This window comes from Callithrix jacchus, chromosome 4 (genome assembly GCF_049354715.1).
Source record: "Callithrix jacchus isolate 240 chromosome 4, calJac240_pri, whole genome shotgun sequence".
NCBI lineage: Eukaryota > Metazoa > Chordata > Mammalia > Primates > Cebidae > Callithrix > Callithrix jacchus.
This window is the reverse complement of record NC_133505.1, coordinates 80,336,894-80,362,788: the sequence shown is the minus strand read 5'-3', so window position 1 is coordinate 80,362,788 and position 25,895 is coordinate 80,336,894. Positions and strand designations below refer to the sequence as shown.

Sequence of the window (25,895 nt, the reverse complement as noted above, 5' to 3'; positions counted from 1 at the left end):
AAAATAGGTTGAGAAGCAAAACCTTTGGGAAAAATAAAGCTGAAATTGTTTTAAAATTACCCCGGTGTTAATTTAAAAGATAATTCCCACATTCTAGTTAACCTTATTGGTCAATAAGTTTTTGAAACATCATTAATGCAGTTCATTTAAATTCAAAATTGCTTTCAAGCAAGTCATTTCACAACAGCTGTTCCTGACTATGGTTTAGGAAATTTAGAGGAAAAGGCATATATTGAAAATGGTGTGTATCAAGCAAAGGAAAAATGTGCTGTACATTTAAAACTTAGAGATTAGTCATTGGGATATAGATTATCAAAACAAATAAAAAACAAAACAGAAACCCAGAACCAAACCAAATAAAACAAACAGTTCTAAATTGTACTTTTATATTCCATGTAGAGAAAATATAAATGCGTATGATCATTTACATAGCAAAGACAGCAAAAGAAGACTTTCAGATGGGAGTTAGCCTCAAGAGCTGAGGGAAAAAATTCAATGTGCTCCTAAAAATAAGTATTCTTCATTGCAGTGAACTATGTAACTAATTTCCTTCCAGAGATGAGATTGCTGTCAGGAGTTAAAGTTATTTATAGAATTTTCCTTTTGGTCTTGGGGTCTGGTAGGCTGCCGAGCTTCTGTTTTAGTTATTTTTTTCCCTCTCAATCCAGCTATATATGATAGGTTTTGTCTGCCTAGATTTATTTTTCATTCATTGTTACCTCTACTTTTTGTGCTGAGATATAATTGCTAAATTATGAGTAGTTTTAAGATACTCATTTTTACTCTTCGAGTTAAGTGAAATAATAGTTTTCAAAATTCTTGTAAGAGCATTGTATATCATTTGCATGAATTACTTGTAAAATGTATGCTGGGAAGCAGATAGTTTTGTATTTATATCATACTGTGGCATAAACCCTGGTAAATGTAGCCAATATTAAGTGACCTGTATTTTTACCTTACATGTAAAATATGGAAAGTGAGGGTTTTATTGAAAGACATCTGTGCCTCCTATTAAGTTGAGGTTTCCATGTTTTTCCACTTGGGTTGTATTTTTTTTTGTTGTTGTTTGAATGAAAGAGCCAAAATTTAGTAGCAGACGTTTTTGATCAGCTAGAACAAGTGGGATGTTTTATTTTGGTGACTAATCACTTTTAAGTTTTCCAGAGGAATTGGTGGTTTTTAGTTTTGATAAGGTTAAGCTATATTGAAAGTTTTGCACTGCTTCTTTTTTTTTTTTTTTTTTTTTTTTTAAGACGGAGTTTTGCTCTGTTGCTGAGGCTGGAGTGTTGAAGCCTGATCTTGGCTCGCTGCAACCTCCACCTACTGGGTTCAAGCGACTCTCTTGCCTCGGCCTCCCAAGTAGCTGAGATTACAGGTGTGTGCCACCACGCCCAAATAATTTTTGTATTTTTAGTAGAGACAGGGTTTCACCATCTCGATCAGGCTGGTCTCTAACTCCTGACCTCGTGATCTGCCCGCCTAGGCCTCCCAAAGTGCTGGGATTACAGGCATGAGCCACCACGCCCGGCTGCACTGCTACTGTTTAAACTGCATGAGCAAATAAAAGTTTCACCAGGAAACAGTTGTTGGAATTAAGTGTTGTAAGTAATATAAGATTGTTGCAGTTGTTGTAGATCATGCATTGAAACTGAGTTTATTTAAAGTGGGTCAGAGAGGAAAAGATCATGGTAGGGAAGATCTTTGTGAACAATGGGCCATGTCACAAGGCAGACTGAAATGTGATAAAATTTTTGGGCTTAGATATATTTTTCCTTTGAAAATTTTTTTTGAAAAGACAAGTACTCCTTCAAATTTGGATGCCATTCTTGTCCTGAAGGACCTTACAATCTTACTAGGCATATGGGGGCAAAGCTAAGAGGTAGGAATCAAATATAATTCTTAAATTTTATTGCATCAGTCGTTTCCACTGATAGAATGGGATGGACAACTCAGAAAGAAGAAATGGGCAATTTTAGACAAATCGTGTTTGAGTCCAGTAAGTCAGAATCTCTACCAGGATCAATGAATATTAATATTTAAATACCTACCAGACATTTTAAAAAAAGATTCTCTTTTAATTTCTGTTCTAGAACGTGGTTCTCCTCAAGATTTAGTTACTAAAGACATCACTGACACATCAATTGGGGCTTATTGGACATCTGCTCCAGGAATGGTTCGTGGTTACAGGGTCTCATGGAAATCACTTTATGATGATGTTGACACTGGAGAGAAAAATCTGCCCGAAGATGCCATTCACACTATGATAGAAAATCTGCAGCCAGAGACCAAATACAGAATTTCAGTATTTGCCACTTACAGCAGTGGAGAAGGAGAACCTTTGACTGGAGATGCCACAACTGAATGTAAGTAACATCACGGGTGTGCTTGGGTGTGTGTGTTGGTGCTACCCAATAGTTATCAGCTCAAGTGACATGCAGTTTAATCACTTGAATTTTTTTTCTTTACATGATGAATGAAGACTGAGGAATTAGGACTTTTAAAGAATTTGGTTTAAATTCAGAATAGGTTAGTTTCTAAAAATATGTCAAATTTTGAAATATCGAGTCTCTTTCAATTACCTATATTTGTCTTTTATTCTTTTTCTGGTGTGATGATCAAGTAGATAGGATACTCAACGAGTAACAAGACCAGAAGCCATGAAACAAAGAGAATTCAGGCACATTTGTATAGCTACATAATCTTTGTCAAGTTATTTAACTTTCTTTGAATCTGTTTCCTAATCTGTAGAATGCAGATAATAAATCTTGTCTCTTAGGGTTGTGAGGATTGTATAAAATAACAATATACAAAGTGTCAAGCATAGTGCCTAGGCACTTAGAGATGATTAATAAATGATGGGTGGCTATTGACACTATGATTATTGTATAACCAAGACTTAGTTTCTATTTTTATTACTTTATTTCTATTATATTTGGTAAGGTCAAATAAAAAGCCCACTAAATTTTCTGGTTGCTCAGATTTACCTCAATATCACTAATATTCTTTTTTTTGTAAATAATTATGAATGATCTATCATAATCACCTGGCTGGTGAAGGATGTGTCAGGATATCTTAATTCACTTTCCTAAAAGGTTGTTTGAGTGATAATATGTCAGTGTAGGTTCAGCGGTTGTAACAAATGTACCACTTTGGTGAAGGACATTGATAATGGGGGAGGCTGTGCATGTGTGAAGGTGGGAAAGGGTACATGATAAATCTCTGTACCTTCTGCTCAATCTCTGTGCCAAAACTACTCTAAAACAACATAAAATCTGTTAAAAACAAACAATTGAAACCAAGCCAGACCAAAATGTCATTTGTTAAGCATGGGCCTTTCTAAGTATTTGTAGGAGAAAACTTTAATCTTTTTGTTTTGGGAAGGTTTTAGGAAAAGGAGAAAGAATGGGCATTCATGAATTTCCTTCTATAAGAAAGAAGTACAGGAATTTGGTGATTTTTCTGGCAAAGGAAGAGAGAGGGAGAAGTACCATGAGCAATTTCAGTTAAGTCCTATATGCTGATTTTAAGTTGTTCTTGAACTAACATTTTTGTGTCTAAGTTCATTTTCTTTTTATTATTTGCAAGCTCAGCTGGATGTTCAGGTTTAAATTTCTATCTTAATTCACCAGATTTTAAAAAAGTAATTTCTTTATAGGAAATTGAAATATGTGAGAGGGCATATTTCTCACATAGCCACATGATTGATTTCTATGGTATTAAATAAAATTTTGTGTCTGGTATATATTGGCTGATGTAGTTTAAGAACCTGGTAGAAATTCATTCTCTTTTTTTAAGGAAATTCACGTGTTATAAAGAAAAGCTGTATTGTATACTTAGGCCATACATGACACATAGAACTAAATTTATTTGTAGGAGTAAAGATACAATTCATGTGGCTGAGAAATTATAAAAGTATATGTATTTAGAGGGAATATTTTTATCTAAAAATTATTCTCCATTTTGTCTTTTTCCAAAAAGTTGGAGACTTCAGATAATTATTTGGAATTTAAAATGTCTACATGAGCTTTGTTGTAGCTGAAAGCAAATATGGTGGCAGAAACGAAATAAACTTCTGTATCTCAGAAGATGAGCATCTAAGAAATTTCCACTATATTTCTTGGCTAATTGATTGATTTAAAGGTTAATGAACAGAAAGCCTCTTTCAAACAAAGAGCAGACTTGGCAGGAATAAAACATTCATTTTTTGGCCACGGTTGGTCCTCCATATTCTCAGGTTCCACATGCACAAAAGTAACCAACTGCTGATAGACAATATTTTTAAAAAAGCAATAACAAATAACAATACTACAATAAATAGTAATACCAGTAAAATACAGTATAATAATTTATATGACATTTACATTGTATTATAAGTAAATTAGAGATGATGTAAAGTTCAGCAAGTTCTTGAATAATATTGTAACATCGATGAGAAAACAGAATTGATTCCTGGTGTAGGTCACCATCTGTGTGGAGTTTGCAAATTCTCTCCATCTCTGTGTGGATTTCCTCCAGGTACTCTAGTTACTGCCCACATCTCAAAGATGTGCTCGTTAGGTGAATTGGCAAGTCCACATGGTCCCAGCCTCAATGAGTGTGGGTGCCCAGGATAGGGTCCTCCCTTTCACCCTGAGCTACTTAGACAGGCTCTGGCCACTGTGACCCTGAACTGGAATAAATGGGCCAATAATTATGTTACTTGTTTTTATTAATCTTTCTTAAATGTATATATAGCTCACATATATATCAGTGTTTCACATGAGAAGCATTTTGTTTTTTATTGAAAAGTTTGGTGATGTTTTCATGATCAGAAATATGGCATAGGAACTTAACTCTTCTTTATATTAGTTAACCTCTGGAAAATTGGTTTCCTTATGTCAGTCATTTAAAGTTGCAGTTTCCAAGAAATTATTTAACAATGTTAGATGAGGACTTACTGTATTAGGGAGGATATGCATACGTTATATGCAAATACTATGCCATTTTATATCAGAAACTTGAACATGAGAGGATTTTGATATCTATCGAAGATCCTGAAACAAACCTCCCATGGATAGCAAAGGACAACTGTATATGAAAACTGCTCAAATGTCTAAGTAAATAAGAAAGAAGTCATGGATCTTTCTTTGCTCTATCATCATTTTGTTGTTGTATAGAAAGTATTTTCAGAAATCTGAGGGAGATCTGCTAGTTAGGTGGTAGATGAAGCCTAAGTTGTGGATAATTCAGCAGGATCCCTAGGCCATGCTCCTCAAGTTTCACATCTGTTTCCAAGAGGGCATTTTGGAAATGTCCTTAGGATTGCTTTCACCTGAAACTCAGAGACATGGTACGCAGACGGTTGATACAATGAAAACCATGAATTGGGTTTAGAAAACCAGCAGAAGACATTTTCTATTGATCTTCCAATTTATGGCAGCTGGCTTAGCAGTGGCACAGTTTAAAAGTGGATGTTTAAAAGTGCCTTGTGATAGTTAGTAAAGCATGAAAATAACTTACAATGTGAAAGGGTGTAACAGCATTTAATGGCATGTGGTATTCTATCGATGGTGTAAAAATTCTTGCTCTTTGATTATGGGAAATCAACAAGGATTTTTTTTTCCTCCCCAAAATCCAGTTTTCCATTAAAACTAGGATGAGATATGCTGTAATGTATTTAAATTCAGTTTCTTTATTTAAAGAGTTAATTAAAAGACAAGAATATAAGTGAGGTCATTACAGCATATCAAGGTATGAGGTATTAATTTGGCTGTTATTAACATGTTTAAATTTTGAAACATTTTAAAGCTTGGTATCCCTTTTTTTGAGACTTTCATTTCTTTTTAGATCAATATTTGTAAAATTGAAGTTTTTATTTTTCTAATTCTGAGTTGTGTAAAATCGGTTAAAAAATTTTGTAAGAGAGAGAATGTCTTGTTCCACTGAGTAAACATTTGAGGGATGAAACAAAAGTTGAGAAAATGCATTATAGCACAACCCCTTCTAGAACACTGTTAGACACGCATCAACTTACTTGATATTCTTGACAATTGGTAATGCTAATAATCCAAATAGATTATTTTTCTATATACTATTATTTCTTTAGATTTTTTTGTTTGGAAGAACATATATGTATGTTTATATAATATATATTTTTATGTAATAATATATGTTATATATAAAGTTTTTTTCCTTTTAATAGTTCACTTACCTGTAGAATAGAGAATTGATGATTAATCTAAATACATTTTAATATTCCCAGAAAGTGATGAACTTTGCTGAGAGTTCTCTTAATTTCTTTAAACCCAAAAATAAAAATTGCAACCAATTTAATGTTAGTTGAAATTATATTTTTTAATCTCACAGAAGTGTAATTCATAACCATCATAACCATATATTGAATTTACCTAGTTTATCATTCTTTTCTTTGTCCTTTGTACATATTATGTCTTTTTAAAAATATATGGCTGCTTTAAAGATTTTGTTTCTATTACTGATTTTAAGCAATTTAATGATGATGTGTCTTGGTGTAGTTTTCTTCATGTTTCTTGGGTTTGGGGTTCACTGAACTTCTTGGATATGTGAGTTTATAATTTTTATAAAATTTAAACAAATCCATCCCATCATTTTTTCAAATATTTTATTTATTACACCCTCGCTTTATTCAGGTACTCAAATTAATTACACATACATTAGTCTGCTCAAAGTTATCACACAGCTCACTGATACACTGTTCGTTAAAATTTTTTTTTCTTTCCTTGTGTTTCATGTCCTATTATCATGCCATCAAGTTCACTAATATTTTTCTTTATATTTTCTAATCTGCTGTAAATACTGTCCTGTGTAATTTTCATTTTAGATATTATTGTTATCTCTAGAAGTTTGAGTATTTTTATACATTCCATATCTTTACATAAAATGCTTAATCTTTCTTCTACCAGCATTACATATAAAATATAGTATAATAACTGTTTTAACATCTTTTTTATCTAATTCTGTAATGTATGTCATCGTTAGTTCTGATTCCGTTGATTGATTTCTCTTCTTATGTGTTGTCTTAGTTTGGACCGTGATAACAAAAGGTAATACTGTTGGCTGAGTGGCTTTAACAACAGAAAGTTATTTTCTCACAGTTTAGGAGGCTGGAAGGTTCAAAATTAAGGTCTGGTTTAATTTCTGGTGAGGGCTCTTTTTCTGGTGTGTGGTCACCTTTCTTTATGTCCTCATATGGCCTTTTTTCAGGCTCTCAATGTGGAAAGAGAGAGAGAGAGCGGGAGAGAGAGCTCTTTGGTGTCTACTATTTTTCTTTCTTTTCTTTTCTTTTTCTTTTTTTTTTTTTGAGACGGAGTTTCACTCTTGTTACCCAGGCTGGAGTGCAATGGCGTGATCTCGGCTCACCACAACCTCCATCTCCTGGGTTCAGGCAATTCTCCTGCCTCAGCCTCCCGAGTAGCTGGGATTACAGGCACGCGCCACCGTGCCCAGCTAATATTTTGTATTTTTAGTAGAGACGGGGTTTCGCCATGTTGACCAGGATGGTCTTGATCTCTTGACCTTGTGATCCACCCGCCTCGTCCTCCCAAAGTGCTGGGATTGCAGGCTTGAGCCACCGCGCCCGGCTCTACTATTTTTCTTATAAAGACACCAATCCAGTCAGGGTAAGACCTCACTCTTAAGACCTTAATTAAACCCAAATTACCTTCACAAAGGCCTCATGTTTAAATATCATCACATTGAAGGTTAAGACTTCAACATCTGAATTTAGTGGTGGGAGACCTTCAATCTGTGATTCAAATTATGTTTTTTTTCTTTTTGGCATGGCTTGTAACTTTTATTAGATGTCAGATTTTGTGAATTTTATTTGCTTGGGTGCTAGATATTTTTATGTTATAAATATTCTTAAGTTTTATTCTGGAATACAATTAAGTTAGTTGGAAATAGTTTGATCTGACATTTGCTTTTAAACTGTTTCAGTTTAGGACTAATTTTGCCTCGTCCTTGAGACCTTCACCTACTAAATGTCCTACATGATGTCCCTAGAGTTGTGAGGTTTTCTCTTCTGGGTAGCAGGAACATTTGTAAGCCCGTGTGAGCTCAGGAAATTGTTCCCTGGGCTCCTTTGGGCTGGTTCTTTCTCTGGGTTGATTATATGCATTGATTACCCTAGGTTGAAGACTCAAGTGTTTTCTCTGTGGCACTCTCTCCTTCACAGTACTCTGTTCTTCAAGTTCCGGTTGCTTTGAGCTCTCCAGACTCGGAACAGCATCCTGTCAATTAAGGGAGTCCACCAGGCTCCAGCTGGATTCCCCTTTCTTTCCTGGAAATTCCAAGCAATAGCTGGGCAATCACAGAACCTATTGCCCTTTGTTCCTCATCTTTCATAGGGATCAGTGTCCTGAGCCAACTGATATCTAGTGTCTGAAAATTATTGTTTTATTTTTCTTAGTATTTTTCTTTTCAGGTTTCTTAGTTGTTTCAAATGGTTCTTGATCACTTGAACATGAAAAGTTCGCTTAAAATCAGAAAAGATTCTTGGCCGATTTTGAATTTCATTTAGCTTAATCTTTTTCTATAGAACATGTTTATGGCCTTTTGAACACTGATTACTGAACTAAACAAAATGATACCACTTATGAACTCTAATTATGTATAAAAATAGGATATTGTAGGTTATTTGTGGATGTTGATTACTTATTTCATATAGTTAATAATTGTGAAATATTAATATAAGGCAATTTAATAATTACATATTATTTATTATATATTAAGCAAACACTGTTTACAGATAGTGCTTTCTGAAATAGTCAGCATATACCAGTTTATTTTGAGAGCCCCTGATATATTTTGAAGTGTTAGACATTCCTATTCTTTTGTGCTCATCATCTGAGATGTGCATGAGAGTCATAAGCCAGTCACTCTGGCTAGTCATTTATAGATTGCAACTTTTTCTGAAAAAGTCCAAGTAGAATGTGCAACCCTGCATTCATAATTTTTTGTATTCTCCACAGCTTTATTACTGAATAAATTCTTTACAGATGGAAATATAATAAAAATTCTAAAATGTTATCTCCGGAAATGGATGTTTTCCTTACTCAAGTCTCTAGAAGGCAAATAGGAAATCACTGTAATATGAACTTCCATTTTTTAATATTAGCTAGATAAAACAAAAACATCTTACTGAGATCTCGATGAGACTAGGCTCACATGCCACCATGAATTTATGAGGGATTACAGTACTAGGAAATGGAACAGTGTACATATTTAAGAAGCCACAGGGAGTTTCTTTTCACATTATATTTTTTTCAACAGGGTATACAGTTTAATCTTCCCTTTATCTCACAGTATCTCCAGATTCCAAAACCCTGAAAGTGGATGAAGAAACAGAAAACACGATGAGAGTTACGTGGAAACCAGCACCAGGAAAAGTCATCAACTACCGTGTTGTCTATCGTCCCCGTGGGGGAGGGAGGCAAATGGTTGCTAAGGTGCCCCCCACAGTCACTTCAACAGTGTTAAAGCGACTTCAGCCCCAGACCGCATATGACATCACAGTTCTTCCGATTTATAAGACAGGAGAAGGAAAGCTTAGACAAGGATCAGGAACAACAGGTACAAAATAATAATTATGTTTTGTGACACAGCAACAGAAAACCAAACACCTCATGTTCTCACTCATAAGTGGGTGTTGAACAATGAAAACACATGGACACAAGGAGGGGAACATCACATACCGGGGCCTGTTGCGGGGTTGGGGGCTAGAGGAGGGATAGCAGGGGGTGGGGGTTTGGGGAGGGCTAACATTAGGAGAAATACCTAAAGTAGATGACGGGGCGATGGTTGCAGCAAACCACCATGGCACGTGTATACCTATGTAACAAACCTGCATGTTCTGCACATGTAACCCAGAACTTACAATAATAATAAAAAAGTTATGTTTTGAGGGGGAGAGTAGGTAATGTTATAAAAGATGACTTCAGTATGTCTGCTTCATTTGTAAATGTTTAAAACTGATTCTGTGTAGTAAGTTATATTATAATTATTAGACAATGTCTAATTAACATGTTATTTTTACCAATCTAGTTTCTAGTAAAATGATTCTACATATTAATATTCTTAGGCAAATAGAATCTGAATTGTGGGAGTTATTTATATGTCTGTTTAGGTAACACTGTGTTATCAGGACTTCTATGGAACATGATATCTTCTGCTACTAGACTTAAACCCTTTTTATGGATATGCATTTTTGTGGGGCTAATAAAAAAAATTCAAAGCCTAGTTTTATAGATAATATTTAAAAAATCTTTTTGTCTTTACAGCTTCTCGATTTAAGTCTCCCAGAAACCTGAAAACATCTGACCCAACCATGTCAAGCTTCCGAGTGACTTGGGAGCCTGCCCCTGGGGAAGTGAAGGGTTATAAAGTCACATTCCACCCTACGGGAGATGACAGAAGACTGGGGGAGTTAGTGGTTGGACCCTATGACAACACAGTTGTTTTGGAGGAACTTAGGTAGGAATTAACTATGTTTGTATCAAAAGATGGAATTAATTTGTTTAAAAGATGGAATATCTTATGTAAATTAGTAGACTTTACACAAACGTCACTTATATTTCTGTTCGCCAGCAGAGTATTTAAAATCAGCTAAAGATGCTTTCTTATGCTTGGTGCTACTAAAGTTGATGTTAGGATTCAGGGGTCAGCAAGAGAATTCAGGCCTGAGCAGGATTTTTTGTAATGTTTTAATAATTTTTGTTTGTTATTAAATGATCAGAATTGGTGTTTTCAATATCACCCTGCTTTTAAAAAATTAACATTCTTATTACATAATTTCACTGAAAATGTAGCCATGTGGAAGTGTGGGGATTCTTGTACCTTGTGGAAAGTTTGAGGGACTCATGCTGAGATACTGAGTGTGAATCCCCCTCCAGTGTGCCATACAGGAAAAAGAAGGCAGGACCTCATGGGTGCCAGCTGGCAGGAGAGGGTAAGGCTGGGCTCGTGAAAGGTCCAGCTCCTGGCTATGTAGTGAAAAACAAGGAAGCTTCAGTTTGAAAACAGCACCCTACATTCATTACAGTAAAAAGAATGAACCTCTTTATGTAGCCTTTTGGAAAGTCTGTTTTTTCAGTCATTCATTCAAGACTATTGAAATCTGTAGAAATATTTGTGATTTACTTTTACCAGAGTAGGGATGATAAAATTTGTTGAGCTTACTATATGTCAGGCATTGTGTGAGGCATTGCTTTACGTTACCTTGCAAGGTACAGCACTTCAATTATTTCTTAAAGCCCATTGCTTAAAAACAGTAAAAATAAAGAGCCCGACCCTTCCCTGACGTGTAGAAAGGCAGGGTGGAGACTCTGTATCTGCTAGAAAAGCAAGACAGAAACCAGTGCTGTGAATTCCTAGCGTTCTCTGGAATGCTTGCTGTCTAATGTCTCTTGACAGCTCCCAGGATAAGCATAAGTAACAAAGTGACGGAAATTATTTTTCTTCTCTTATAATGTTGTACACTATAAACTCTTCACAGTGAAAGCTTGTAAATCAAGATGAATGTCTTTAACAAAGCAAAACGAAAGTGCTACCACTTGAGCCTGTGGTTCTCACAGGCTGTAATACTTTAACATTTCAGGGCTGGTACCACCTATAAAGTAAATGTTTTTGGAATGTTTGATGGAGGAGAAAGCTCACCACTTGTTGGACAAGAAATGACAACCCTTTCCGACACAACTGTAATGCCAATTTTGTCTTCTGGTAAGAAATTGAGTTACATTCCGCCAGGAAAACAACATTAGGAAACTTTCAAATGTGAACTGTTGAGGTAGCAAAAAATGAAAAATGATGATATAAATTTTCCACTAAAATTTATTTCAATAATTTACATACTTAGCAAAAAAACTTCTTCAAACATTCAGTCAAGCATGCTTTTTGACAGTATTTTTTATACTTCTTTTATGAGCATTGCATTATTTTATACTTAAATTATTATATAACTCTATTATTTAAAGAGTAATGTAATAGGTAATTACTAATGTATTAATGATTATATTAGTAATGAAATTACTAATAGTTTTAAATTATGTAATAATGCATCATTTAGAATTATGCATTAAATTGATTCATGCATTTGAATATTAAATTTTAAATTATTCATTATTACATAATTAAGCTCTATTATTTAAATATTAGTTTTTATTAAATGTAGAAATTGTACCTTTTTTATTTTTAGTGACTAAGATGCAGTTTTTCTTTGTTAAAGTCATTGCAGAAATGATTTATTTGGGCTGGGTAAGCAGAGTTAAATTACATAAATAGGTGAGCAACTATGACTTGAGAAGCAAAATGGTAACATAAGCCCCTTATATTTTTCTGTCCCTGCCACAATTATAGCCTTATGAACATAAAGCTAGTTTTTAAGATTCTTAGAGATGGAAGTGGTTGACAGAGTTTACTTCTGATATTTTTCATTATTGCTAAAAAAAGAGAGTAGATCTGGGCAGAGCAGGAGCAGGGTTGCAAGGGCTTACATGCTTGGGATAGTATTTGGGAATCCTTAGTCCTGATATAATATATAATATGTGAGTGACACATTTGTATTTTGTAGTGTGATAAACATTTATTTTTTTTCCAATGATTTTTTTGAAATATAAAGATCAAAATGCTAACCTTGTAATGAATTGGAAAATTTATAGCTGGTAATATAAGCTCTTGGAAAAGAGAACATTAAAAAAAATGGATCTGGACAAAATCAAGTGTCAAGTCTTACTGTTTTGCATTAATGTTCTATTGTTTCTCTTATGATGATATTAACTGACTTATATTTTTATTTTGTAGCTTGTGCACTGAGGATGTTGGGATTATTTTCTCTTTCCAAAGCTTTTTCTTTGTATCAATGTTTCTGCTTGTCTCTACAGCTCTCAATTTGTATATTTGTTTGCATACTTTTCTAAATTGTCTTCCTTCTTTCTTGATTCTTTAAATGTGAAAACTTAACCATCTATATTTACCTGATTTTTATTCATAGTAGATCATAAAGTTAAATGATTAATAACTAAGTAATAATATGTCAGGGTTTAAAAGTGTATCTTTACTTCAAAAAGGCATAATTTTAAAAGTGATGTATCTAATCCTTCATATATTGCAGTAGTTACCTAACAGCTTAGCTATTTGAAAAGATAACTTTTAGTTCACAAAAACCTTTCTTCAGATTACATGTTTTATCAGTCTATCTCATTCTTGTCTGCTATGACCATTAAATATTGCAGAAGAATGTCACACCTAATAGGTTGATAACATTAAAATTTTGTTAAAGTTGTTAGTACTTTAATAACATTCTCATTTAAATACGTTCTCATTTATTCGCTTATTTCAGCCTTTGAGTTTGTGAGCCCACCATCAAATTTTTAACAATGGCTTAATTCAGGTCGCCAGGTTCTATGAAAGAGGGCAGGAAATAGGGTCAAAGATAAAGGAAAGATCAGCCACTGAAATAATCTTTGGAGGAATTGATGATTCTTATGACTGTTAATTGAGGTTAAGAAATCAGATGGACATATTTTCAGAGTCTCATTTTCCACATCTCTGAGCTAGACTATAGTATTGAGACAGGCAACACTGAGCATCCAGGGAGTGGAAGAGGTATGAGAAGGAAGTACCCCTGCCAACAATTTGCTTCTTACTGTCTTGTCTCATGATTGCTGTATCAGGGATGGAGTGTCTCACCAGAGCTGAGGCAGACATTGTGTTGCTGGTGGATGGATCGTGGAGCATTGGTCGGGCAAATTTTAGAACTGTGAGGAGTTTCATTTCTCGTATTGTGGAAGTCTTTGACATTGGCCCTAAAAGAGTACAAATTGGTAGGTTCTGACAACATTGAAGCCATTTAAACATTTTCATTTTGCTCTTTCACATGCACTAATGCCAGTGGTGTCATTTTAGCCCTTGCTCAGTATAGTGGGGATCCCAGAACAGAGTGGCAGTTAAATACTCACAGAGACAAGAAGAGCTTGTTGCAAGCTGTGGCAAACTTACCATACAAAGGAGGCAATACTCTCACAGGTGAGTAAGGACTGTCTGATACTCTTTCAGCTCTTGCTTCTGGTCAGGATTTGTGGCTGAATGGTGATGTGACTGATTCTCTTTTAAAAATCCCACTAGGCATGGCTTTGAATTTCATTCGCCAACAGAGCTTCAGGACCCAAGCTGGCATGAGACCTCGAGCTCGAAAAATTGGTGTGCTCATTACTGATGGAAAATCACAAGATGATGTTGAGGCACCTTCAAAGAAACTTAAGGATGAGGGAGTGGAGCTGTTTGCTATTGGTATGCACTGAAAAGGATGACACCCCTGGGGTTACAAATGTGCTGAGGATATTTTCCATAGTTAGAAGTTTTATCTGAAGCATGAAAAGAACCACCATTCTCCCAATTAAATAATTTATCAAAATGATGTTCTAAGAAGTTGATTTATTTTTTCTTTTCTCTTATAATGGGACAAAACTACATGGTTTCTTAAAAGAAAATTAATGGATCAAGAAGAAAAATGTACTATTAATAGAATTCAGAAAAACTCCTACATGGTTTTCTACAGAACCATGTTTATTTTTGATATCCATTATTTTACATTCCAGAAAAAAGACCAAAGAGACACTTTTTTGATGGGAAATTCATGCTAGATATATTTAGAAGAAGCTAATTTAAAAGAGCCTTCAGTTTTTATTATCCTTTATTTGTTTCTGTTGACAAAAATAATATGTTTGCTTTAGTTAATCATTAAACCTTCATAGTTGGCAAAAAGCAGCCATGAATTAAGACAGCCATAAATCATTTGCTTTGCTCCATTAGTTTTTTTCTGAGAAGTACTTTTAATTTGTATATATCCATTTTACAAGGTATTAAAAATGCTGATGAAGTTGAGTTAAAGATGATTGCAACTGATCCTGATGATACCCATGCATACAATGTGGCAGATTTTGAGTCACTCTCCAGGATAGTGGATGATCTCACCATTAATTTGTGTAACAGTGTCAAAGGTCCAGGTAAGATTAGTCCAGAGTGTCTCACCTTCAGCACTGTTGGTATTTTGGGCCAAATAATTATTTTTTAGATGAGAGGGGAAATTATTTTGTGCATTGTAAGCTGTTTACCAGTGTCAGGGGCCTCTGCTGGTTGCATGTCAGTAGCATCCCCTAAATTGTAGCAACTATAAAGGTCTTCAGTTGTTGACAAATGTCTGCTGTGGAAAAAAATCTGTCCCCAGTTGAGAATTAACTTTAGTCCTTGATTTTTTTTTTCTGAGTCGTTTCTCGTGATGGCACCTCTCCAGAAAATGACTTCTAGCTTATTTGAGGACACATTTAGTTTATATCCTGCATTCCTCCACCCTCTCTCACACAACATACATATAAATGGGAAGCGGGTAGGAAGAGAGGGAAAGAGAGATGCTTTCTTTTCTGGCATATACCTTTTCTCTTCTAAAGCATCTTCAATCTATTTAGTTACTACATTGCTATTAAATGGTTGTTCCCAGACTCTTGTTTCCCTCAGTTTTGGTAGCTTTTTTTTTTTTTAATTTCTTAATGTGAGCAGGAATAAAAGAGGGGTCTTTATATCTGATCTGCCTCAACTGCAGATGATCTGATTTGGTACTTTACACTTATAATTCCTAAATATAAAGAGAAGCTACAGTTTTACAATTTAGACACTTAGAAATTATATAATCTCTGTTTACCAGTTAAGAACTGACAGCTAGAGAACAATGACTTAGTCTGGGTCAAATGGTTAAAGATGTATTCAGGGATGTTTAGAAAAGGTAGATATAGCTAAGGAATTAGGATGCTGAAATAAAATTATAGAACTGGATTTATACTAACCAAGGATGGTGCATAATGACTACTCTCTGTGTAAATCATGGGATGAAACATGGCAAACACCAAATTTGAAGGTTTTTGGAAAATTAATGATAAAAATTATGGTTCTTATTATGTGAGAAAAATTTCACTTAAGTACATGTAGCTTATGGTAAAATTGTCCTTCATTAATTTAATTTGGTTTTGGAAAAGTTGGAATAAGTTTAACAAAGAATGTGGTAGAAATGGTTCACTTGCTCAGAGTGCTAGGGGTATGTTTATTTGAATGTTCCTTCTTGGGTTTCTTTTTCCTAACTTTTGCAGATTTTCTTTTTTGAATTTTGAACAACAGATTGACCTTTTCCCTGGAGAAATAGACCAGCCTGGCAGCCAGAATTTGTAGGCTTCTGGCTCTTGATTAACTGAGAGAGTAGTAGTTTTATTCCATTAGAGAGAGCTTTGAGTGGGGACGAAAACATCTTTTATCTGTTTTGCTTTTTTTTTAATGGACTATGTAATAGTTGCATTCATTCTAGTTTCCCAGACAGTAAAATTGCTTGATAATTTTGTAGGTTTGACTCTTACCCAAGTACAATAAAGGTTAAGATACTAAAAATGGAAAGGCTTTCCCCAGTCTTCGCTTGCACAAAAAGTAGAGTTTATATGAGAATGATTCGCCACGCTCATAGAGTTATTGGATTAATACCTTTATCTTTAAATTATGATTTGGGCCACTTTCCCCTTAGGTATATTGAGCTTAATATTTCCATTTTCATCAGCATTTATTCCAGATACTGTTATGTGTTAGCCATTTCACCTGCATTCACCCACAGGGAGCAGTCACAGGCAGTGGGATGTTCCCAGATTGAAAAACACTCATTTATTTGCACTCTCTCCAGTGATACAGTTGTCAGCTTTGTCTGTTACACACCGATCCTGTTAGAAAATAGAATGAATGAAAAATCAATTCTATCCTCATGAGCATAACCTTTAGTTAAGGAGATAAGACATGAGTATATAGAAACAAAATGACAATAAGGGTAGGGAGCTTGTGTGGTACCAATAGTGATAGGGACAATGGAGAAGCTGAATTGTCAGTACATAAATTCTTATTTATTGATTATATGTACAAGGATAGAGAGAGGAGAAAGTATCAAAAGATGCTTCAGAGGTCTTATATTAATCTGTTCTCATGCTGCTAATAAAGACATACCCAAGACTGGGTAATTTATAAAGGAAAGAGGTTTAATTGACTCACTGTTCCAAATGGCTGGGGAGACCTCACGATATGGCAGAAGAGCAAGGGAGGTCTTACATGGTGGCAGGCAAGAGAGAGAATGAGAGTCAAGTGGAAGAGGTAACCCCATATAAAAGCATCAGATGTACCACTAGAACAGTATGGGGGAAACCATGCCCATGATTCAGTTATCTCCCATGGGTTCCTTCCATGATAGTTGGGACTTATGGACCTACAATTCAAGATGATATTCAGGTGGGGACACAGCCAAACCATATGGGGTCTTGAGTCTCGTGACTTGTAAATTGGTACAGTTTGTAAGGAAGAGGAGGATCAGGTTTTAAGGAAAGATGAGTTGAGGTTTGAATCTTCTGAGGCTAAAAACCCTTTTGGTTACCTATTCATGGATGTCTTAGGTGAGTCTCTAATACAGATATATTGTAGCTACTTAGTATGTAAAAAGAACTGCGTAAAAGATTAGAATATGAAGCATGATATTGTTTCAATCTAATTTCAAATATCGTCACCTTTATACAATAATGAGAAAAGTGTATACACTTTATTTCCATGTGTAGGTGATTTGGAAGCACCTTCTAACTTAGTCATTTCTGAGCGAACCCATCGTTCTTTTAGAGTGAGCTGGACACCACCTTCTGACAGTGTGGATCGATATAAGGTGGAATACTATCCAGTTTCTGGAGGGAAACGTCAAGAAGTGAGTAGTAACACCTACAACTTACTTCTTCCTGATGTTGAGATTAGGTCCTTTTCATTAGGGCTCTGAGAGTAATGGTAGGTGAGGGGTAAGAGGAATGAAGAGGGGACAGAAGTGAGTCAAGAATAGTGCTTTCTATTCTTGACTTTCCTAGGGAAGCACTTCCATCTGGCTTTAATGAAAGAGAAAGAGCTTTGCTTAAATTCTTATGGTTTCTAAGAATTGCAGAATATCCCCAGAACCTAAAGTACAATTAAAAAATAATAATAATTAAAAAAAAGAATTGCAGAATATCACTATGATTTTTTTTCTTTAAAATTTAATTAGAAGATGCTTGATTTATTTATGAATTTATATTAGAATCAGAGAGTTGGCAAGGAACAGTAAAGATTATCTATTTTCTTACCCACTCATTTTACAAACAAAGAACAGCTGGGAGAATAAATGACATGGGATTATCCAAGGTCTCATTGTAATCTGATAGTTTCCAACTATAAAAGACAATGGCCTAATTGAAATATAGTTTCTAAGCTCATTGCAGTTATCTGCTTTGTAAGTAGAGTAGGAAAAAGGGAACTGATTGTTCATATGTTGTTGTTATGTTTAATTTTTCTCCCTAGTTTTATGTGAGTCGAATGGAAACTAGCACAGTGCTGAAAGATCTGAAGCCTGAAACTGAGTATGTTGTCAATGTGTACTCTGTGGTTGAGGATGAATATAGTGAGCCACTGAAGGGCACAGAAAAAACCTGTAAGTCAGAGTAAAAAAATTTTTATCATTGCTTTCTTTTCCAAGATAAAGGGTGATGACCCATTTTTGCCTACCTTCCAAATAATTTCTTTATTCAACATTCATTCTATAAATATTTACTGAGTGCCTTCTTTGTGCAGGTGCCTATAAAATACTCAGTGGTTTTCTACTCCTACTGGCTGCTCCTATCATGGAGCCCCACTGTGGAATAGGGGGTCACTGCCATAATAATCTAGAGAGAAAATAAACTTTAATGGAAATATTTACTTCTTAGGGTCTTCAAACTTCCGCTTTCAAGAAAGTCTCTTAAAATGCAATGTACCTTTCAGGGGGATAATTTTACATTTTACTCAGTTGTTAAATGATGACATTTTATTGAGAAATAAAGCACATCAGGAGTAAGATATGAGGAAGGGAACCATGTGGGGAGTGGGGCTAAGATCAGGAAGAAGAGCTGTACAGAGATACCAATTTCATTTTTGCTAATGACCAGAAATCCCTGCTGCCAAGGAGATCTTCCCTTTTTTTTTTTTTTAATTTTTATTTTTTATTGAATTTTAGGTTTTGGGGTACATGAGCAGAGCATGCAAGACAGTTGCGTAGGTACACACATGGCAGTGTGTTTTGCTTCCTTTCTCCCCTTCACCCACATTTGGCATTTCTCCCCAGGTTATCCCTCCCCACCTCCCCCTCCCACTGGCCCTCCCCTTTTCCCCCCAATAGATCCCAGTGTTTAGTACTCCCTCCCTGTGTCCATGTGTTCTCATTTTTCATCACCTGCCTATGAGTGAGAATATGCGCTGTTTCATTTTCTGTTCTTGTGTCAGTTTGCTGAGGATGATGTTCTCCAGATTCATCCATGTCCCTACAAACGACACAAACTCATCATTTCTGATTGCTGCATAATATTCCATGGTGTATATGTGCCACATTTTTCCAATCCAATCTATTATCAATGGGCATTTGGGTTGATTCCAGGTCTTTGCTATTGTAAACAGTGCTGCAATGAACATTCGTGTACATGTGTCCTTATAGTAGAACGATTTATAGTCTTTTGGATATATACCCAGTAATGGGATTGCTGGGTCAAATGGAATTTCTATTTCTAAGGCCTTGAGGAATGGCCACACTGTCTTCCACAATGGTTGAACTAATTTACACTCCCACCAACAGTGTAAAAGTGTTCCTTTTTCTCCACATCCTCTCCAGCATCTGTTGTGTCCAGATTTTTTAATGATCACCATTCTAACTGGCGTGAGATGGTATCTCAATGTGGTTTTGATTTGCATCTCTCTGATGACCAGTGACAATGAGCATTTTTTCATATGATTGTTGGCCTCATATATGTCTTCTTTCGTAAAGTGTCTGTTCGTATCCTTTGCCCACTTTTGAATGGGCTTGTTTGTTTTTTTCCTGTAAATCTGTTTGAGTTCTTTGTAAATTCTGGATATCAGCCCTTTGCCAGATGGGTAAACTGCAAAAATTTTTTCCCATTCTGTTGGTTGCCGATTCACTCTAGTGACTCTTTCTTTTGCCGTGCAGAAACTGTGGAGTTTGATTAGGTCCCATTTGTCTATTTTGGCTTTTGTTGCCAGTGCTTTTGGTGTTTTGGTCATGAAGTCCTTGCCTACTCCTATGTCCTGGATAGTTTTGCCTAGATTTCCTTCTAGGGTTTTTATTGTCCCAGGTCTTGTGTTTAAGTCTTTAATCCATCTGGAGTTAATTTTAGTGTAAGGTGTCAGGAAGGGGTCCAGTTTCTGCTTTCTGCACATGGCTAGCCAGTTTTCCCAACACCATTTTTTAAACAGGGAATCCTTTCCCCATTGCTTGTTTTTGTTAGGTTTATCCAAGATTGTATGGTTGTAGATATGTTGTGTTACCTCCGATGCCTCTGTTCTGTTCCATTGGTCTATATCTCTGTTTTGATACCAGTACCATGCTGTTTTGATTACTGTAGCCTTGTAGTATAGTTTGAAATCCGGTAGTGTGATGCCCCCGCTGTGTTCTTTTTGCTTAGAATTGACTTGGCTATGCGGGCTCTCTTTTGGCTCCATATGAAGTTCATGGTGGTTTTTTCCAGTTCTGTGAAGAAAGTCAATGGTAGCTTGATGGGGATAGCATTGATTCTGTAAATTACTTTGGACAGTATAGCCATTTTCACGATATTAATTCTTCCTAACCATGAACATGGAATGTTTCTCCATCTGTTTGTGTCCTCTCTGATTTCGTTGAGCAGTGGTTTGTAGTTCTCCTTGAAGAGGTCCCTTATGTTCCTTGTAAGTTGTATTCCTAGGTATTTTATTCTTTTTGTAGCAATTGTGAATGGCAGTTTGTTCTTGATTTGGCTTTCCTTAAGTCTGTTATTGGTGTAGAGGAATGCTTGTGATTTTTGCACATTGATTTTATATCCTGAGACTTTGCTGAAGTTGCTTATCAGTTTCAGGAGTTTTTGGGCTGAGGCGATGGGGTCTTCTAGGTATACTATCATGTCGTCTGCAAATAGAGACAATTTGGCTTCCACCTTTCCTATTTGAATACTCTTTATTTCTTTTTGTTGCCTGATTGCTCTGGCTAGAACTTCCAGTACTATATTGAATAGGAGTGGTGAAAGAGGGCATCCTTGTCTAGTGCCAGATTTCAAAGGGAATGCTTCCAGTTTTTGCCCATTCAGTATGATATTGGCTGTTGGTTTGTCATAAATAGCTTTTATTACATTGAGATACGTTCCATCGATACCGAGTTTATTGAGGGTTTTTAGCATAAAGGGCTGTTGAATTTTGTCAAATGCCTTCTCTGCGTCAATTGAGATAATCATGTGGTTTTTGTTTTTGGTTCTGTTTATGTGGTGAATTACTTTTATAGACTTGCGTATGTTGAACCAGCCTTGCATCCCCGGGATGAATCCTACTTGATCATGATGAATAAGTTTTTTGATATGCTGTTGCAATCAGCTTGCCAATATTTTATTGAAGATTTTTGCATCTATGTTCATCATGGATATTGGCCTGAAGTTTTCTTTTCTTGTTGGGTCTCTGCCGGGTTTTGGTATAAGGATGATGTTGGTCTCATAAAATGATTTGGGAAGTATTCCCTCTTTTTGGATTATTTGGAATAGTTTCAGAAGGAATGGTACCAGCTCCTCTTTGTGTGTCTGGTAGAATTCGGCTGTGAACCCATCTAGACCTGGGCTTTTTTTGTGTGGTAGGCTCTTAGTTGCTGCCTTGACTTCTGACCTTGTTATTAGTCTATTCATAGTTTCAGCTTCCTCCTGGTTTAGGCTTGGGAGGACACAGGAGTCCAGGAATTTATCCATTTCTTCCAGGTTTACTAGTTTATGTGCATAGAGTTGTTTGTAATATTCTCTGATGATGGTTTGAATTTCTGTGGAATCTGTGGTGATTTCCCCTTTATCATTTTTTATTGCATCTATTTGGTTGTTCTCTCTTTTATTTTTAATCAATCTGGCTAGTGGTCTGTCTATTTTGTTGATCTTTTCAAAAAACCAGCTCTTGGATTTATTGATTTTTTGAAGGGTTTGTTGTGTCTCAATCTCCTTCAGTTCAGCTCTGATCTTAGTTATTTCTTGTCTTCTGCTGGGTTTTGAGTTTTTTGATCTTGCTCCTCTAGCTCTTTTAATTTTGACAATAGGGTGTCAATTTTGGATCTCTCCATTCTCCTCATATGAGCACTTATTGCTATATACTTTCCTCTAGAGCCTGCTTTAAATGTGTCCCAGAGATTCTGGCATGTTGTGTCTTCGTTCTCATTGGTTTTGAAGAACTTCTTTATTTCTGTCTTCATTTCATTGTTTACCCAGTCAACATTCAACAGCCAGTTGTTCAGTTTTCATGAAGCTGTGCGGTTCTGGGTTGGTTTCTGTATTCTGAGTTCTAACTTGATTGCACTATGGTCTGAGAGGCTGTTTGTTATCATTTCAGTTGTTTTGCATTTGCTGAGCAGTGCTTTACTTCCAATTATGTGGTCAATTTTAGAGTAGGTGTGATGTGGTGCTGAGAAGAATGTATATTCTGTGGATTTGGGGTGGAGATTTCTGTAAATGTCTATCAGGTTTTCTTGCTCCAGGTCTGAGTTCAAGCCCTGGATATCCTTGTTGATTTTCTGTCTGGTTGATCTGTCTAATATTGACAGTGGAGTGTTAAAGTCTCCCACTATTATTGTGTGGGAGTCTAAGTCTCTTTGTAAGTCATTAAGAACTTGCCTTATATCTGGGTGCTCCTGCATTGGGTCCATATATGTTTAGGATCGTTAGCTCTTCTTGTTATATCGATGCTTTTACCATTATGTAATGGCCTTCTTTGTCTCTTTTGATCTTTGTTGCTTTAAAGTCTATTTTATCAGAGATGAGAATTGCAACTCCTGCTTATTTTTGATCTCCATTTGCTTGGTAAATCTTCCTCCATCCCTTTATTTTGAGCCTTCGTGTATCCTTGCATGTGAGATGAGTTTCCTGGATACAGCACACTGATGGGTTTTGGATTTTTATCCAATTTGCCAGTCTGTGTCTTTTGATTGGTGCATTTAGTCCATTTACATTTAGGGTTAATATTGTTATGTGTGAATTTGATACTGCCATTTTGATGCTAAATGGCTGTTTTGCCCGTTAGTTGTTGTAGATTCTTCATTATGTTGATGCTCTTTAGCATTTAGTGTGATTTTGGAATGGCTGGTACTGGTTGTTCCTTTCTATGTGTAGTGCCTCTTTTAGGAGCTCTTATGAAGCAGGCCTGGTGGTGACAAAATCTCTGAGTACTTGCTTGTTCGCAAAAGATTTTATTTTTCCTTCACTTCTGAAGCTCAGTTTGGCTGGATATGAAATTCTGGGTTGAAAGTTCTTTTCTTTAACAATGTTGAATATTGGCCCCCACTCTCTTCTGGCTTGTAGTGTTTCTGCGGAGAGATCTGCTGTGAGTCTGATGGGCTTCCCTTTGTGGGTGACCCGACCTTTCTCTCTGGCTGCCCTTAGTATTTTCTTCTTTACTTCAACCTTGTTGAATCTGACGATTATGTGCCTTGGTGTTGCTCTTCTTGCAGAATATCTTTGTGGTGTTCTCTGTATTTCCTGCATTTGAGTGTTGGCCTGTCTTGCTAGGTGGGGGAAATTTTCCTGGATGATGTCCTGAAGAGTATTTTCCAGCTGGGATTCATTCCCTTCGTCCCCTTCTGGTACACCTATCAAACGTAGGTTAGGTCTTTTCACATAGTCCCACATTTCTTGGAGACTTCGTTCATTCCTTTTTGCGTTTTTTTCTCTAATCTTGGTTTCTCGTTTTATTTCATTGAGCTGGTCTTCGACTTCAGATATTTTTTCTTCTGCTTGGTCAATTCGGCCATTGAAACTTGTGCATGGTTTGCGAAGTTCTCGTATTGTGTTTTTCAGCTCCTTTAATTCATTCATATTCCTCTCTAGGTTATCCATTCTTGTTATCATTTCCTCAAATCTTTTTTTCATATCTTTTTTCAAGTTCCTTAGTTTCTTTGCATTGATTTAATTCATGTTCTTTTAGCTCACAAAAGTTTCTCATTACCCACCTTCTGAAGTCTAATTCCGTCATTTCGTTACAGTCATTCTTCGTCCAGCTTCGTTCCCTTGCTGGTGAGGAGTTTTGGTCCTTTCTAGGAGGTGAGGTGTTCTGGTTTCGGGTGTTTTCCTCCTTTTTGCGATGGTTTCTTTCCATCTTTGTGGATTTCTCCACTTGTCGTCTGCGTAGTTGCTGACTTTTCGATTGGGTCTCTGAGTGGACACCCATATTGTTGATGATGAAGTATTGCTGTTACTTGGTTCCTTCTACCAGTCTAGCCCCTTCGCTGTACGACTGCTGGGGTCCACTCCAGGCCCTGCTTGTCTGGGGTGCACATATAGCAGCTGCGAAACAGTGAGGGATGCTACCAGTTTCTTTTTCTGCTATCTTTGTCCCAGGATGATGCCTGCCAAATGTCAATCTTTTGGATATAGAGGTGTCAGGGAGCTGCTTGAGGAGACAGTCTGTACTTTATAGGAGCTCAATTGCTGAGCTGTGAGCTCTGTTGTTCATTCAGGGCTGTTAGGCTGCTATGTTTGATTCTGCTGCAACAGAGCTCATTAAAAAAACCCTTTTTTTCTCAAATGGTCTGTCTTGGGGGGTTCAGGCTTTATATTTGGATGTCCGTTGAGGTGTCCTGCCCAGCTAGGAGGCAGTCTATTCACTGTTTGCCTGCCGAGGCTCCACCCTGCTGTTGTGTGGTTCGCCCTGTTGCTGCAGACTCTGTTCTTCTGCTGCGGTCTCCGCCACGGGCTATGCCCTGCAGCGGAGTCTCTCTGTTGTAGCAGGTTGCCTTGGCAACGGCAGGCTGCATCAGCAGTGGGCGTGTATCTCAGTAGGGGCGGGTTGCCTCGGTAATGGTGGACGCCCCTCCCCCACAGAGCGTCTCAGGGACCATCTGCATGGGGAGCGTTTGGAATCGCGGTTTTGTCCATCCCACTGGGCTACCCCAAACGCTCTGTCCCTGCAATCCCCTGAGCTGGCCCACTTTCTGAGTCCCGTTCAGTCTCAAGTGCAGCCCTCTCAAGTCTCAGGTTGCCGGTTCAACAGGGCACCTGGACAAGCGCGCCCTGTGGGGAGCGCTGGGTAGGGCCGGCTGCCGCCACCCCGGCTGCCAGCTTCGCCAGGCGGTACCTCTGCCTGGCGTCCTGTGTCTCTTTTATACTTGGGAATTTCCCCGTTCTGTGGGAAACAAAGATCAGTGGAAATGCAGCTCTGACTCACCTCTCTGCATATTCAATGAGAGCTTCAATCCTGGGTTGTTCTCACAGCGCCATCTTGAGTCCTCCCCCAGATCTTCTCTTTTCTTTCTGGCATCTGGTCTTTGCTAGAGAAGCTCTAAGGGCTTTGGTTTTAAGTAGCGCTTTTTTAGGGGAAATCTTCCTTGTTCCTGTACCTGGCAATGTTTCCAGAGTCATATGAAAATACTCTTCTTCTTGCTTGTTGGTTGGGCTCCAGGGGGAAGAAGGAAAGCCACTTGTAATGAATGAGTATCATTCTCTAGAGCAAGAACTTACTTCATGTACTGCTCATGTTTTGGGGCTTTATCTCTTCTCTTATATCTCCTTTAGACTTTAGGAGGTGGGAAATAATGTATTTTATAACTGGCAGGATTAATATAATTTCTTAAAACTTTGAACTCCGTCTTTGAATAAAAAATAATTGGAAGCAATATGAGTATGACAGGGAGATTGTAAACTTTTCCTCTGCTGCATGGGCTTGTCTTCAAGAAGCCCCTAAATCTCCTGTGTTCCTGTTATTAATGTAGAGTGTTCTTATTTTAAATTGATTTGTTGAAGAAAATATAAAAAATAATGTTGATTACA

The 25,895-nt window shown here is 36.7% G+C and overlaps 1 protein-coding gene across 8 annotated transcripts in view; it reads left to right on the top strand.

The window, feature by feature from the left end:
• Window positions 1–25,895, top strand: part of COL12A1 (collagen type XII alpha 1 chain) — a 141,262-nt gene that overhangs the window by 37,609 nt on the left and 77,758 nt on the right. For 6 of the 8 annotated variants that reach the window (XM_035296142.3, XM_078369556.1, XM_008994675.5 and 3 more), the window contains 10 exons: window positions 2,091–2,363; window positions 9,322–9,588; window positions 10,296–10,488; window positions 11,612–11,733; window positions 13,686–13,835; window positions 13,918–14,037; window positions 14,137–14,301; window positions 14,871–15,017; window positions 17,640–17,779; window positions 18,400–18,529. In XM_035296142.3, coding sequence (XP_035152033.2) covers window positions 2,091–2,363; window positions 9,322–9,588; window positions 10,296–10,488; window positions 11,612–11,733; window positions 13,686–13,835; window positions 13,918–14,037; window positions 14,137–14,301; window positions 14,871–15,017; window positions 17,640–17,779; window positions 18,400–18,529 — 1,707 coding nt within the window. The remainder of the gene's footprint in view (window positions 1–2,090; window positions 2,364–9,321; window positions 9,589–10,295; window positions 10,489–11,611; window positions 11,734–13,685; window positions 13,836–13,917; window positions 14,038–14,136; window positions 14,302–14,870; window positions 15,018–17,639; window positions 17,780–18,399; window positions 18,530–25,895) is intronic. The other 2 variants (XM_035296143.3, XM_035296144.3) reach the window with 1 other exon arrangement.